Raw genomic sequence first — 15318 nt, 5'->3', positions numbered from 1 at the left:
TAAAACTCAGGAAGTGCTAGAAACTATTCAAACAGAAAGAGCATTCAATCAACAGTGGAAGTCCTAGAAACCTTGCTACCCATGTGAGGAGCCGGAACTGCCTAACTGAGATTTCTTGGGAGGGGTTGGGGAGGAGGGCAGAAAAATATCAGAAGAATGACAGAAATTTCCAAATTTGGTAAACCTGTAAATCTATAGATCCAAGCATTTTGATGCTATAAACGCTAATCACTAAGTTCTAAAATAGTGCCTTCTATTAAAACTTTATCAAGGCAGGAATCGGGGTGCATATTTATCATCACTACTACCTGGGCAGCAGGGGCCGGTGAATCCATGGCCAGCCCGCAGCAGAGCAGAAGCTCTGCATCTCTAGCAATGGATGGGGACAAAGCGCAAATCCAGGTCAGAGGCAAGGGCTTCCTGGGGGTCAGTTGGAGTTTGTGACTTAGACCAACGCTGCATATTCTACTTGCAACTACAGCTTTTCTACTCTAAAAGCCAAAGGTATTTAACAGTAAGCACTTTGTGAGAATGAGGGCCGATTTCCTAATAAGCTCTGTCCCCAGATGTACTGCTTTTTCAGATATTTCTACAAATTAGAGCCAGACATCTGCTAGGAAAGACCTACCAATCTGTCAAGGACACGGACACATGAATAACGATGAGAGGGAGTGCATCACATGAACATGGAGTTAATTGTCTTGAGCTCTAGACAGTTCTGGAACCCTTCTATCTCAGACCATAAAGTTAATTACGATCTGAATGTTAGTCCAACCTGAAACCGCACGATGATAGTCCCAGCCTCTGAGACCTCAGGAAATGAGACCGATGACAGGAAGAGCCTCGTCGTAATTTTGCCTTTCAAATTTGCAAAAGAAAATGCTTTTGTTTGCTATGCCTGGCATTTGAAGTAACCAGGATCAAAGTTTGGTAGAAATCATTTTGTAAAAATAATGCTTTAGACATACTTACATTCAAAATTCAGATGTCTATTCTTCCTGAGGTCCTTATTAGCTTCATGGAATCCAAAATATACTATGGAAAAAGGTTGTCTTTTCATTGAAGAAGATTTCTACACACTCAGGGAGCCAGAAACTTTAGAATACCAACAGTTTTACTTTTACAAATCCCTATAAATCCTGCACTTGATTTCAATCTAATCAAAACAGAACTATAGAATCTTTATATTACAGTCTTATCGATTTCTAAGTGAACTGGGCAGACACCACATTTAAGAGTCAATATTTATTTTGATTAATATTTTACAAAATTTTGACAGGTTTAAATTATGTAAGGAGGACTGATTTATTAAACACTTTACAAGTTTTTCTTTCCACAGAATAACACAGTAAGTAGCAGAATAATACTTGGCACAGTTATAAATAAAGAAAATATAAAACAAAAACATTCATAGCTTAAGTAGGATGCTTCTTTATGCCTAGTATTTAAAATAAACTCCTACAAAAACAACAAAAATATGAATGAAAAAACTCCAAAGAACTTAGATCCTACTTCCTAAAGGAATCCAACTGACCAGTAAGAACTATCCCTCAAAGGAACTCTTCAAACACAGCCTGAGAACTGGATTCAACCGGCCCTCCACACAAGGCCTACAGAGTAAGGAAACATGCCGCACAGTTGCCTCAAGACCATCTGACAATCCAGTTCCAGATGCGAGGAGACCCAGTCAGCCTGGAGAGCATCTCCTTGCACATATCTTCCGTGGAGTTCCAATTCTACAGGGGTTTGTCTGCTTTGCGGAGAAGCATCTCTTGCACTGAAAGAATACTGTACCACAAAGAAAGAACATGGTAACAACATTCTTCCTCAAACAGAAAACCACCTTAGTCTTTAACTGTTGATAAAAATGTATATGATAAAAACTGCAACTGAGTCTCATGGGAAGTGACTCGAAATAGAAAATTAAAACAAATACTAGCATTTTATAAACTTTGAATTTAAAAATTACCTAAAATTTCCCCCCATTAATAGCCAAAACTAGCCGACATTTGTACAGTTGACCAATTTTTTTTACATTCTATGACAAAATGGTACAATGCTATTACCACCCCACACCCATCTCTTCCCTTTTCAAAAATAAAGTACATATGCCAATTCTAATATTAAAACCCTCAAGTACAATAAGGGTATTTTGTGGAGGTGACTTACGGTCACAGAGATTCCTATAAAATGGTAGTACTTGGGAACACTGAGCATCGACTATGTACATGTCCGCTGCTCCTCCTAAGGCAGGGCGGGTGGACCACTAGATTGCTTTAATCCCTGTAACCAGCATCTTACAGGGAGTACTAAGTATGCCTAGCACTGGACATGCAGTGAACTTGCAGGGGCTGTGCCTATTAACAGCGATATTGAACGTCACGAGAAGCTCATTAATATCTCCCTTTTCTTTTTGGTTGGACAAAATGAACTGAGCAGCTGTAAAAACACTAACACATCTAGACACAGAGAGAACTATTTGATAAGTTATTTATATACAGATACACATTCTTTACACTGGTCTAGGATGTCAGTCTGACCCCGCCCCCAGCCCCTCCCACAGGTTGTGAACCACAGTTTGTTACGGCTCGGATGAGGGCTAACCAGAGTCTCCCTGTAAACAATATTCATGGAAGCAGTGGCAAGTCAATCCTGAGGGTGTGGAAACGCTGCAACACGACGTGATCAGTGCGTCACATTTAACAGTAAGATCTGCTGAGAAGGCTTCAGAAAGGGTTACCAACGTCAAAACATACTCAATATTGGAAAAATTAAAACAACCCTGGGGTTTAAATTCCACTTTCTGATAGGTCATTAACAACAGAATACCCATTAGCTTTTCAGTTATTCCATGTGCTATGTACAGAGACCATGCTCCATCTTCAGCCTAGACTCCATTATTTTGTCTACAATTTATTTTTCAGCTCTGAATTTAAAAAGCATATCCACTTATCTCTATTAATAAAGAATTTTGCATTAGCTTATTTGTTTTGCTTCTTGTTGAAAAAATCCACCTTAACTCTTTAAAAAATTGGGCTGTTTTGCACATGAAATTAAATCCTAATTGATGCTACACGGGGCAGTATCTGCTAGTATACATTCTATGCAGTGTATCATGCACTTAGTAGGGCTTTACATTTCAACAAAATAGTATGACTTAGTATACTCATGCAAGTGCTTTATTATCAGACCGTGAGACCCCCAGAGCAAGGTTACTAGAAATTATTCCACTGAACTAGAAATAAACCAGCATCCCAGGAGCTGGCGGCAGCACAAAAGCGAGCCCGTTTCCATGAACATTATTTTCCGTGCCTTTGGGGACACAGTGCAGTAGACCTCTAATAAAACCACATGATTCTCATCACAGTATTTACATGTACATCTAAAATGTACATAATACTAGTAATCAATTTAAGACAATTTTCTTGGAATTAAATGCAACACTCTTTAAGTACTGCATAATACAATATAGCTGTATAACATAAATTTAGTTTTAGTTATAACAACATTTATCCTCGGTATGCCATCTCTAGTAACAGTAAGTCCACTTTTTCATGAAAAATGTTATGAGAACAAAACCAAAAATTCGAGTATGATGTGAATTCAAACATTAAAAACCGTGAAAATTCTTTTTATGATCTTCTCTTCCTAGGCGTGGCAGTGTGTTCTGTCCATGTTTGCTTTTGTTAATAAAAGTACTGAACAAAGGCTGTCGAGTTCACAGTTAGCCCTACATATAGCATGCTATTGTTCCAAGGATGTGGATTTGAGGGAGAGAGACAGGGACAGACGCAATCCTCAGGCACCACTCAGCAACACTGTGTTTCCTGGCATCCAGACGCTGTTACACAAGCTGGTACCCAGATCCTGATATTTGGTCATATTCTATAGTGTACTGCCTGGTCCAGTCCACAATAACAGGACGAAAGAGGCCACAGCATCGAAATTCAAAGAAGTCTATAATATTCCTTACACATCCATGGCTAAAGTCGGACCCCAAAAGAAAGGAGAATTCAGTTAGTAGGAGTGACTTAATGACTTCTATATACTTTTCAAGTTTAAATTTTTTCTAAGCTTAAAAACTCAGGATGCTTGCAAGAAAGAAGTAATTTATCACTGCAAAATGAATATCCACAGTTCTACCAGCATGTTATTTTCTTCTTTTTAAGATACTACACAATTATACTTTAGAGTGACCCAACTCTCCACTTCAGTGCATAGATATTATTTGCTTCTAAAACACAACAACAACAACAACAAAAACCATGATTCATCAATCACTGGCACTTTGCCAATAAATCAAACAAGGTCCAAAATTGAGAAAAGAAGTAAAAGCGAAAACAATTTATTATACAGTCTAAATTTGACAATGGCCTTTAATAAAATTAACAGACTATATAAAGAATGTCGGGGTGAGCGCTGGAACTTTAAGATGAGTAACACTTGGAAAGCAACCCACTTGACACCTTTTATCTTATAATCAGACCTCTACTATGAGTTTTCCCTTTTATGTAAAAGTTTCCCTTCCAGAAGTATACAATAACTAATCATACCACAGATGTTTGAGGGTCAGCAGTAGCCTTATAAAAAACCTGAACTTTAAATATCTCATGTAATTAGTGCACAATTACTTCTAAGCATCGGGTAAGAGGCTAACTTTACAGTATATTTAAAACCTTAAACTCAGTAGTAATTAAATCAAGTGTAAGCACAGCTAAAGGAAAATCCCTACTTCAGATGTTGTTCTATAGAAAACACATATACCTATGGAAAATAAATCCCTCTGATGTATTTACTAGTTACTATTGAGTTTGCTTTCTAAGGAAGCATTAACAAAGGGTAATACTACATTTATAAATATATACATACTTGAATGGACTTTCAATAGATGTTGTCGTAACTTTAAAGTGCTTGTATCTCCTGGCGTTCATTCTTTCATTTGTAGTAATACCTAAACATGTTATCTAAGAAGGGAAAAAGCAGTCCATTACCCTTTCTGAACATTTAATAGAAACAAAATTCTCTAGCACAGAAAGCTGTGGTTTTCCGCAAACCATCAAGCTACTTCACACAGTGTCACTGCGACTGTGAGAAGTAGACAATTAAATATGGAAGTATATGTACAAACAGGTGCAGAACACTGCACATAAACTGATAAGGCACTGCAAACTGTCTCCCGCAGAGTCTTGAATGTAATGCCTGTAATCCTTGCAGTCAGAAAGCTTAGGCAGGAAGAACCCCAATTCAGAGTCGGCCTGCTCTACAAATGAATACTGTCCCAAAAAACCCGAAGAGAAAGAGAAGATCCATGAGGGACTTTTGAATAAATACTTTTATAAACAATAAATCAGTATCATTAACCACAAAATTAACAGTCTCACAGTGTAAGTTCAAAATATGTTCCACTGCAAATACCTGAATAAAGAGTAAAAACTTTTCTGAAGCTAGAATACGAAAGAAAGGAGGTGGAAAGAAAAAGCAAATAAAAAATAGCACTGCTCCATAACAAGCCAGAGGGGCTGGAGAGACAGGCGTCATGGTTAGCATGGTAAGGAAGTCGCACTGGTACACACCTGGTACAGCTGACACATGAGCAGCACAGCCACCCACAGGAAGTGAAACACACTGTTGAGAAACATCCAGAACATCCACGGGGAGCACGTGGCGATCTGAGTTATGTACGTCCAAAACCCATCCTTGGTGTATGTGGTCTCACAGTGAAGGCCCCAGTCTAAAATCGGAAGACAGGCAACACATTTACTCTTCCAGTCACCTCACATGTAGGCTGTCAACAGTCTAGATTTAACTCATCATATAAATAGCAATTGTTTCTATAATCTTAGTACCTCTGTAAGACATCAATAAAAACAGACCAGAGCAAAGACTGAGAAAATGGCTGCCAAACTTAAAAAACATTCCTGTCTGATAAGAATAAACAGTATTAGACTGCTATCTCATGTTCCCAGTACTGGCAAAAACGTCTTTAAACAAGATAAATGATACAAGGTAACTTACAAGTTGGATTTTTCTAACACAAAACTGGCAGAGAATTATGAATGGCCTCTGCTGGTAGGAAAATGTTCCTCGCTAGGTACGTTGACCTAGAAATCAGGTGAGGTTCCTGGACCGAATCTTTTTTCATCTCTTTGGGAACTGTATTTATTAATGCCCTTTTGTTTATTGCTATCTCTATTCTTCCATGCTCAAAGTCACAGGAGGCAGCACCTTCCTCTAAACTTTTAAGGCATTAAGCCCACCGATAAAACAAGCGACAATTTATCTTTAAATAGTAACTTCTGAACCCGCCCGCGCCCACTGCCCAGTAGGCAGTACTTCATACCACGTTCTGCGGACTATTTTAGGTTTATGCAAACTTAACTGTAAGTTTGTTTTCTCAACTGTTTGGTGGGAAAGAAGAGGTAGCGCAGTCACTGGATCCACTCTGGCCAGTGGAGCAATCATGTGACTGTGAAATGTTAGAAACTTTTCAGAGCTTATTAAACCAAGAAAGGATGCTCATCATATTCAAGGGGGCTCACTGACCATGGTCTGCTTGTACTAGACACCAAATATGTTGGGTAAATTGATGACCTTACTTTTTTTCTTTACATTTCATTAGATGCCTCAAACAATAATTTTTTTGTTAAAAGATTAATTAGTTAATACACTAAATGTTAAGTATATAAACATTTATGTTTTAAGAAGACAGAAACTAATTGTACTCACAAGAAACACAACCATAGATCATCCAGCAGATCATAAAAAGCAAGAAGAACAGGTAGCCCATAAAGTACCTATGGTTGCCTGCGCCTGAAACAACACAGAAGCAGGGTTTCAGCTGAGAGAAGAGCAACTGCTCGTACCCGCCAGGAATGCATGAGGGGGTGGGGTGACTTGGACGGTAATCACATAGGTTATTTATTTTGTAAAACGGTTCAAGGAAATTGTTGTAAAACAGTTTTAAAATAAGAACACACTTGTGAGGAGAGCGACAACATTCATCTGTAGGCAAGAGAGTACCCAAAAGAACACAAAGCATAACTGTGGCTTTCAACCCTACTTTTTAGGTAGGAGGGTCCCATTAAACCTTTCCATCTTCCTTTTATAACCCTGCAATGGGCATTTCCAAGAGCTCCTGTCCCACAGCCATGCAGTCTTCCCAAGCGCTCCTCTATCTATCACCGCGTCCATCTGAAGCTGCTTTCAGATGGCTGCACAGCAGCACAGGAGTGCGAGTCCAGCTGCTCTCCCTGCCTCTGAGACATCTTTCCAAGTATTACCAACTACTGCTGTACTTGCTCCAGCTCCATGTTTACATAAACAGTATTTGCCTCGTCAGATGAATTCCTTCTTAGTTGATGGAGAAAGGAAGACAAAGCAGACACCAGAAAGAATGCAGTCAAACAATTAGACTCTTCAGATTGATTTTCACATACACCCATACACAGACATGTACTCGGTGAGCTGCTATACAGACAATGAGAAGTTACTTTAGGAAGCATGTGGGGTGTAAGAATGAACTATTTAATTACTGTTCTTCATTAGTTACCTGAAGTAATTTAAACTAACACACACTTAGAGGTTTCTAATATAACTTACCTACACAGTTACCCACCCATGGGCAATGGTGATCAAATTTCGCTATACAGCGGTTGCACACACCACAGTGTTTGGACCTCACCGGCTTCCGAATCTAGCGAAAGACAGTGAAGTGTTGTAATGAAGTGTTATTATAAAGACACTGTATATGAGAAAATCAAAGATGAACATTTATATTGTCAAAATACAACTGAAAAAAGACAGTACTATATTTTTTTGAGAGCTATATCAACATTTCCAAACCAAGAAAACCAAACAAAATTACTATTCATTTGTTCAAAGCAAAAACTGTAGCAACAAAGAAGGTAAAATACTCCATAATATGAAATCTTAAAACAATTTGTTAATAAGAAAGAAAAGGATGGCGAATGTTATATAGTAACAACTGAACTCTGGACACCACTTCTTTGGACTTAATAGTAGGTGCACAGAAAGTGGCCTACTGCTGTACAAACTCGCCAAAAAATAAGAATTAAAGATAAATCTGTTACAATAAATGATTATTACATATTCACGGGTTATATACTATTCTGAGGTAGCCAGGACAAAGTAGACTGTAGCTCTTAAACCAACAAGAGTGATCTGTGGACTAAAGAGAAGTCTGAGTTCCTTCTCATAGACATGACTAAATCTATTAAGGAGGCACAGGAGGCATCAGACCCACCGCCACTTGTAGCACTCGGTTATATTTTCCTTTAGGTAACACCATTTCAAAAGAACAGCAAAACCTAGTTTAACAAAGTTTAACATGGAGGTGGGTAGCTGTCTTCTGTCACGTGGGAATGCCCTTTCCTGACAGGAAATGAAAAGGACAGGCACAAACATATTCCGATCATAAACGGAAAACAAAGCTGTCTGTCTAAACCTTCCCACAATCCTAAGTTATGTGAATTATTTTATTTATTTACTATTATGTACTAATAACAAGACATTAGTTTACCTGTAGTAGATAATTTAAATGCCTTTAATTTGATATATGATTTGGAGAATTTTAACATTTGTGGCAATGCTTACAGTATTTTCACAAATATATAAAAATTAAGTTTAAAATGTCCATCATAACTAGTTAATTTATAAACACTACTTTCAAGTTTTAATATATGACTTGATTGAAAATAACCACTTTTTTTTTTTTTTTTAGGTTTTTCAAGACAGGGTTTCTCTGTGTAGCCCTGGCTGTCCTGGAACTCACTCTGTAGACCAGGCTGGCATCGAACTCAGAAATCCGCCTGCCTCTGCCTCCCGAGTGCTGGGGTTAAAGGCGTGCGCCATCACCGCCCAGCAGGAAAGAACCACTTTTCAGTTTAGTGATGACATAGTACTCCAAGTCGCACTGACACTTCCAGACAAATACTCAAAGTGTATTTAAGACTATCTGTCTGAAAAATAATCTATGGAATTTTCATACTGTGACTTTTAAACTCAAAAAAAAAAAAAAATTTAAACCATAGCTAAACCATTGTGGGTTTTCACTGAGTCACATTTTGGAGGATAAAGAGGATGAGAACGGTATGAGTGGGACTCTGGTGTGCTGTGGGAGTCTGCTACTAGGAACAGGCACAGCCCAGATGCACGCATCCTCACTGTTTCATCTACCACAGACTACAGGATGTGAGGAGTGCTCTACGCAATACTCCCTCTGTGCTACGATGCCTTCAGCAGGAAGAGGAGAGAAATATCAGAAGGTAATGAATATTACCAAGCAGGTACTGCAGAATATACTGAGGTCCAGACTTCCAGTCTCTGCAAGTTCAACTATCGTCTGTGGAGTTAAAAACCAAAAAACACCTTTTTACTCAAAACTGAATAATGCTCACCAATTCTTTTGTTATTACTAGGAATATGCCATTCTTCTCAACCTTTTTAAGTTCAAATAAGACCTACTGATTGACTCGCCTTTGCTATTTCATTACTGTATAAGAACTGAATAACATCGGCACAGCAATTTCTATGCAGTCTACCCAAAATTCTGTGGAGTAGACTACAGAATCTGCTAATGTCAGTTAATTGTGGACAGAAATGATTCACTAAGATTTGTTTCCTTTCTAAAAGAGCTTTCTGGTTTTGTTTTCTTATAGTTTCTTGTGATAGGGTCTCCAATAGCCCGGACAGGTCCACTTCCTTGTCCCCCTGCTACTGCCTCCTGAGGGCCAAGATTATGTGTGGCATACAGCTACAACAGCTCTTAACAAATCCGCAATGCCCGCTCCCGTTCCCTACTGACAGAAAACTTCACAGACATTTAGCCTCAAGTTCGTGCCAAAGGAAACCAATGTCTACATCAGTCATACTCAGGACTTTGGCTACGGGAATGGGGTATCTGTACTCTCAACTGACTGGGTTCCGAGGTTAATGGGTAATTTAACAACCTTGTCCTTGGGGTGGGTGCTAGAGAGGTCTTTCAGATAGAAACATTCACCTCTGAAAAGCAGCAGAGCATCTTTGTAAAGGAGAGGGATGTCAGTCACACAGCGTAAAGTGTGCCATCACAAGGGCACCAGGATGGGCACCACATAAAATATGGGCGAGCACAATTCTGCTTGAGCTGTCACCAATTCTAAGAGTTTCTGCCCTTCCCTGACTCTGCTGCAACTACTGAGAAACTGGCAGTTAGTTAGCTGGGTACATCACTACCTTTTTCTTTTGTTCTTCTGTAGCTTTAATAATCCCTGGATCTGATTTCCAAGACTTCCCAAAATTGTAGAAAAGAGCAACGCTGTTGGCAAGGAAGGGGAGGTGGATGAATAGGAAGTTGAGATGTGTCCAAGTTAAGGAATCCAAGACAGCAGTGATAGACAAGCTCTTACAGGGGGTTATAGTCCACATGCTCTTACCATACAAGAACATCTTTTGGCCAAAAGGGTACGTTTTCTAAATCCGATTCTACTTTCCTATAATAACCATTTCTAAGTATGAAAGGAAAAAAATATGACTTTCTATTAATTCACCTTATATAATACTTTGAAAGTCAGCAAACATTAAAAAACTCAGTAGATTAGGTGATGAATATTGCTTTTAACAAAATGAAGTTATTTTCACATTTAAAGTTAGACACATACTTTTTGTCTTGCACTAAAAATTTTATATACTATATAAAATTTTATATAGTATATACTATATAAATATGTATAGATATAAAACTCTTGAGATACCTGCCATGATTAGCTTTAGCTGTCCACTTGACATAACTTAGACTCACCAGGGAGGTCTCAATGGGGATAGGGTCAGACCTAGCTCAGTCTGAGAAGCACCGCCCCAGCAGGAGGTCCTGAACAATGGAGGGGTGAAACTATCAAGCTGAGGCCAAGCAAGGAAGCAGGTAAACATGTTAACTTTAGAAAACATTTTTAAACTTTCCTAAAATAGCAAGGTTTACAACAAATGCACCAGGCCATTTATAAATATAAAAGAATGAGAAACTATAAAAAATATTGCTAAAGCAAAACAGCCCTGAATAGAAAATGTCTGGTTGATTCAATAGCATTTTTAAGATGTGATGCAGAGATAACATACAAGAATGCTAAAAGATGACATGAACATATACCTGCTTATATTTTACATGAAGGACAGTTATAAAGACAATTTAAATGAGATAATCTACATGTGTTTGATTAATATCTGAACACTGAACAACCACATCAAATACAAGAGAAGCAGAAAGGGGACTCATTATCAGCACCTGCTAAGCAATCCCAGCACGCAGTTCCTGGTGACACACTGGCCTCTGCACCAGCACTGATCAAATGCACTGCCAAGTCTTCTGGCAAAAGCATTATCTGACTCTTTTAACTATGAGCCTTGACACACACACACATACGAGCACATGCACACACGCACACGCACGCGCACACACACACACACACACACACACGCACACTGGTGGATGTAAACAGCCAGATCAGAAGGTGAAGTGGTATGATCCAGAGTCCAAAGCAGACAGGAAAACACAACAATTATTCTAAAGCCTATCTATCAGAGAAAACATCAAAGTCTGAGTGACTTCACTTTGGTCAATCACAGAAGAGATGAAAGATGAACAGAAATGGCCTAACAACTGCACCAGCACACTCTCAAGAAAAATCAAAGGAGAAAAGTTTACAGCAGCCACAAGGCAAAGAATCCAGTCTTGAAGACAACCAAACCTAACAAAGGAACTGAAAACGTTCCAGAATTGATTTAAATAGGAGGGCCAGTGAGATGGCTCAGTGGGTAAAGGTAAAGGCACACGCTGTGCAAACATAAACACCTGAGTCCAACTCACATAACCTGCCTGGAAGAAGAAAGCCAACTCCCAATGTGCTCCTCTGAGCCACCAGACCAGGCACCATGGCAGGAACGTGCCACATCATACACAATAGTAATAATAAAACGTGAAATATAAATCTTACCAAAGAACAATTTAAGGCTAAGGCAATAAGACAGATAAACAGGTGCTTCTAGAAATAAGAAAGCAAACTGAGACAAGAAACCAATACCTACCAATAAACTAAGAAAACTTAGAACAGACAGAGTGTGGAGAGGCGAATGCCCTAGGCTGGGCTTGAACTCTCAACCCTACCTCAGCCTACCAAGTGCTGTGACAGTAACTGTGTGCCACCACCTCCAGAAAACTTCCAATCTTTATGCCTTCTTTCTTTAAAAAAGGTGGTTTTTATTTGTCCGTTTTATCTTGAATGTATTTCTGAGCTTCAGTAGAGCCAGAGAGCTCACTCATAGCCAAGCACTGTGAGTCTGGGGTTAGAGGTGAACCGCTCCCAAAAGCTGCTGTCTTTCCCTTGGGCGTGCACTTACATCTGCAGGGTTACAAGATTTATTTCTAAAGGTCAACCTTACAAAAGTCAGAAGAAAATGATCTTTTTTAAAATGGAAAATAAATGCTGATGTTAAAAAAAAAAAAAGTATTACTGCTTTTGACTTTCAGTCATTACACACTGAAGCTAAGGTTCAATGGGTTCAACAGAAACCCAAACCAAAGTGCACACAGCAATGCCTGTAGACTGGCAACAGAAGGCTGAGCTCACACAAGAACACACTGGAAAACCCAGCACAACTCTCCCCAGTGGCCTTTCTGTAATGACAGAATGACCTCAGGAACCAGAACACTTGGCCTTATGCACAGAATGCGCTGAAAAAGCAGAGTATTATTTTTTAACTTGTTGCTATTACAAAAAGTAAAGGAACCAAAGAATTAAGAAGTTAAAAAAAAAAGAACCCAGCAGTGCAGGCCTTCAGCCCAAGGCACTTGGAAGCTGAGGCAGAACTCCCTTGATGACAGAATCCCAAGACAGGTCAGGCTACAAGGTCAAACCTTCTCAAAACAAAGCAAGCCAGATGGTGTGGTAAACAGGTTTGTGTGTAATTACAATTCCAAACTATACTGTTTTTAAAAAGTGTTTTATGCTGGGTATGCTGGCACATGCTTTTAAGCCCAGCATTTGGGAGGCAGAGGCAGATGAATCTCTATGGGTTTGAGGCCAGCCTGGTCCACACTGTGAGTTCCAGGATAGCCAAGGTTATTTAGAGAGTCCCTGTTTCAAAAATCAAAAAAAGAAAAACAGGATTTTATGTTGGTAATTTATTTGGTAATGTACGAAGTGTGTGCTTGATATATTAATTGTACTTTTTTAAATGAAGCAAAAGATATTAGTAAACACTTACTAAGTAAAAAAAAAAAAAAAATTAAGACTAATAAAGTCCCTAACACTTGGGAAGCTGAAGCAGGAGGATTGCTGTGAACTCCAGGTGAGTTTGTACTATATAACAAGATCTCACTGCAAATGAGGGAGGGGTGGGGCATGGAGATAAAGGTCTTTAGAAAAGCTGGATATTATAAACATGAACATCATTTTCTGACAGTGTCAGAAATACATGGACAGCTTTCAATCCTACCTTTACCAAAGACCAGCTATAGCCTTGGGCTCCTTAGGCCTAAATTTTCCCATCAACAAAATGAAGTAACACTAGCTTACGAGATACAGGAGATTTTTTAAAACTGAGTTACGACTGGCTGAATTGGTGTTTGTGGCTGTTCCAATTTCTAAGAACACTTAACTAGGTATGAAATACAAACCTTATCCACATTAGCTCCCTACACGTCCCTAGGAGCACGAGCTCCCTAACCCACATCCCCAGATGCCTGAGTCAGACTGTGCCAAATACATTCTCACAATGAAGGATATCATTCCAAAACCAGAAGAACCATGTCACATACATCCAGAATTTGGTTGCCAAATATATCCCAAGGGGCAATGCACTGTGCATTGAATGATCAAAAAAGGACCTGTAAAACACAGATTTTATAAAATGTAAGTGGCATATTTCATTATAAAATATTTAGATTAGAATCACAAAAGTCGAAGATATGTAAACACAGGGATTGTTTTCACAGCATTGAGTTCATCAAGACTCTTTAGACTACCAAGGACATCACTATATTCCACATACTTTGCAACTTTAGAATTTCAGTGTATTCCAACTTGCTGAAATCAGTAATTCACTTTAATACACAGCAACTTCAACATCCAGCACATTATTCAAGAACGCTACAATTCTGGCAAGTGAGAACAAGACAACACTCATCTCTCTTGACCTGCCCACTTCAGTTAAAGTATATGGACATGTATTTTCAAGTAAAATGAACTGGCTGATTCCGTGTAACTGAAGGCTTGTGTTTGTGATAGGAAGAAATACCAATGAATCTCACTGATACAAACAGGACCCTTTATCCATGTAGATCAATAGTCTTCATGATTTCCTGTAATATTTAATAGTCTGTCAGAGCTCCTAAAAACACTACAGAGATGAGTTACCCAGCAGTCAGTCCTTATCAGAACTAACACTCGCATATGACTAGTTACTTTTGTGTGAACTATTTCCAAAGTCTTCCTACATTTCCAGTGAAAACATAATGCTTAGAGAAGGCAAGTTAAATAGGAAGATTTGGATCACAGATACCTTTCTAGGACTGCAACATTTAGGGCAAAAAGATTCAACAAGAAAGGAAATGGTCGGTGCTGAAAGCAATGGAAAAAGCCTGCTTTGTGGTTGGGCAGAGCACAGGCCACTCGGCTGAAAAGCCAGGACTCTTAGTCGTCTAATGCCAACAACCAAAACCAATACCTACAGAAAGGCAAGTAGACTAATATAGTAATCCATCGCATTTACAGTTCAACAAACTCAAGTTCGCTTCTAAGAGATATTTTAACTATTTCTCAGAATGTATTTTAGCTTCAAAAATCTCACATTACACTTTTGTCATTAGGAGACTTTTTGAATAATTTAATAATGCTTAACAATTTCACAAATTATCAAAGCAGGCAATATTCTAAAATATTAAACATTAATTTGACATAGCAGAGTGCAAATTATATTCTTTCATAAAATTAAAGTTAAAAAGAACAAACTTACTTGGAAAGAAATTGTACTGTAGCCCAAACGCCTCCATACATTAACCCTTTAATGAGCCAAGAATCAATGTTTAGGTCTGCTATAAAACCGACCAGCCAGATCACTAGGAATGGGGTCCCGAGCATTACTTTCTGCCGAAATTCCTGTAAAACAAACAAAACAAAACAAAACAAAACCAGACGTTACACAGTTCCTGCATGTTTCAAATGATCTCAATCTTAACCACTGCTATCTTTGTGAAAGTTTGTAACCAAAAGTAAAATTCATTCATTTAAATCTGCCTATGGTGTTCAGGCACTACACAAAAATTAA

The 15318-nt window shown here is 38.6% G+C and overlaps 1 protein-coding gene across 3 annotated transcripts in view; it reads right to left on the bottom strand.

Annotated features, from left to right (window-relative positions):
- Positions 1–1230: 1230 nt before the first annotated feature.
- Positions 1231–15318, bottom strand: part of Zdhhc17 (zinc finger DHHC-type containing 17) — a 73591-nt gene continuing 59503 nt past the window's right edge. For 2 of the 3 annotated variants that reach the window (XM_021204425.2, XM_029542278.1), the window contains exons 9-17: positions 15007–15149; positions 13779–13879; positions 10234–10358; positions 9299–9361; positions 7600–7693; positions 6727–6810; positions 5574–5731; positions 4870–4964; positions 1231–3983 (exon numbers count right to left, since the gene is read on the bottom strand). In XM_021204425.2, coding sequence (XP_021060084.1) covers positions 3845–3983; positions 4870–4964; positions 5574–5731; positions 6727–6810; positions 7600–7693; positions 9299–9361; positions 10234–10358; positions 13779–13879; positions 15007–15149 — 1002 coding nt within the window. In that variant the 3' untranslated portion in view covers positions 1231–3844. The remainder of the gene's footprint in view (positions 3984–4869; positions 4965–5573; positions 5732–6726; positions 6811–7599; positions 7694–9298; positions 9362–10233; positions 10359–13778; positions 13880–15006; positions 15150–15318) is intronic. The other variant, XM_029542277.1, reaches the window with a different exon arrangement.

Source organism: Mus pahari, chromosome 9 (assembly GCF_900095145.1).
Source record: "Mus pahari chromosome 9, PAHARI_EIJ_v1.1, whole genome shotgun sequence".
NCBI classification, from domain to species: Eukaryota; Metazoa; Chordata; class Mammalia; order Rodentia; family Muridae; genus Mus; species Mus pahari.
This window is presented reverse-complemented; position numbering and strand designations above follow the sequence as displayed.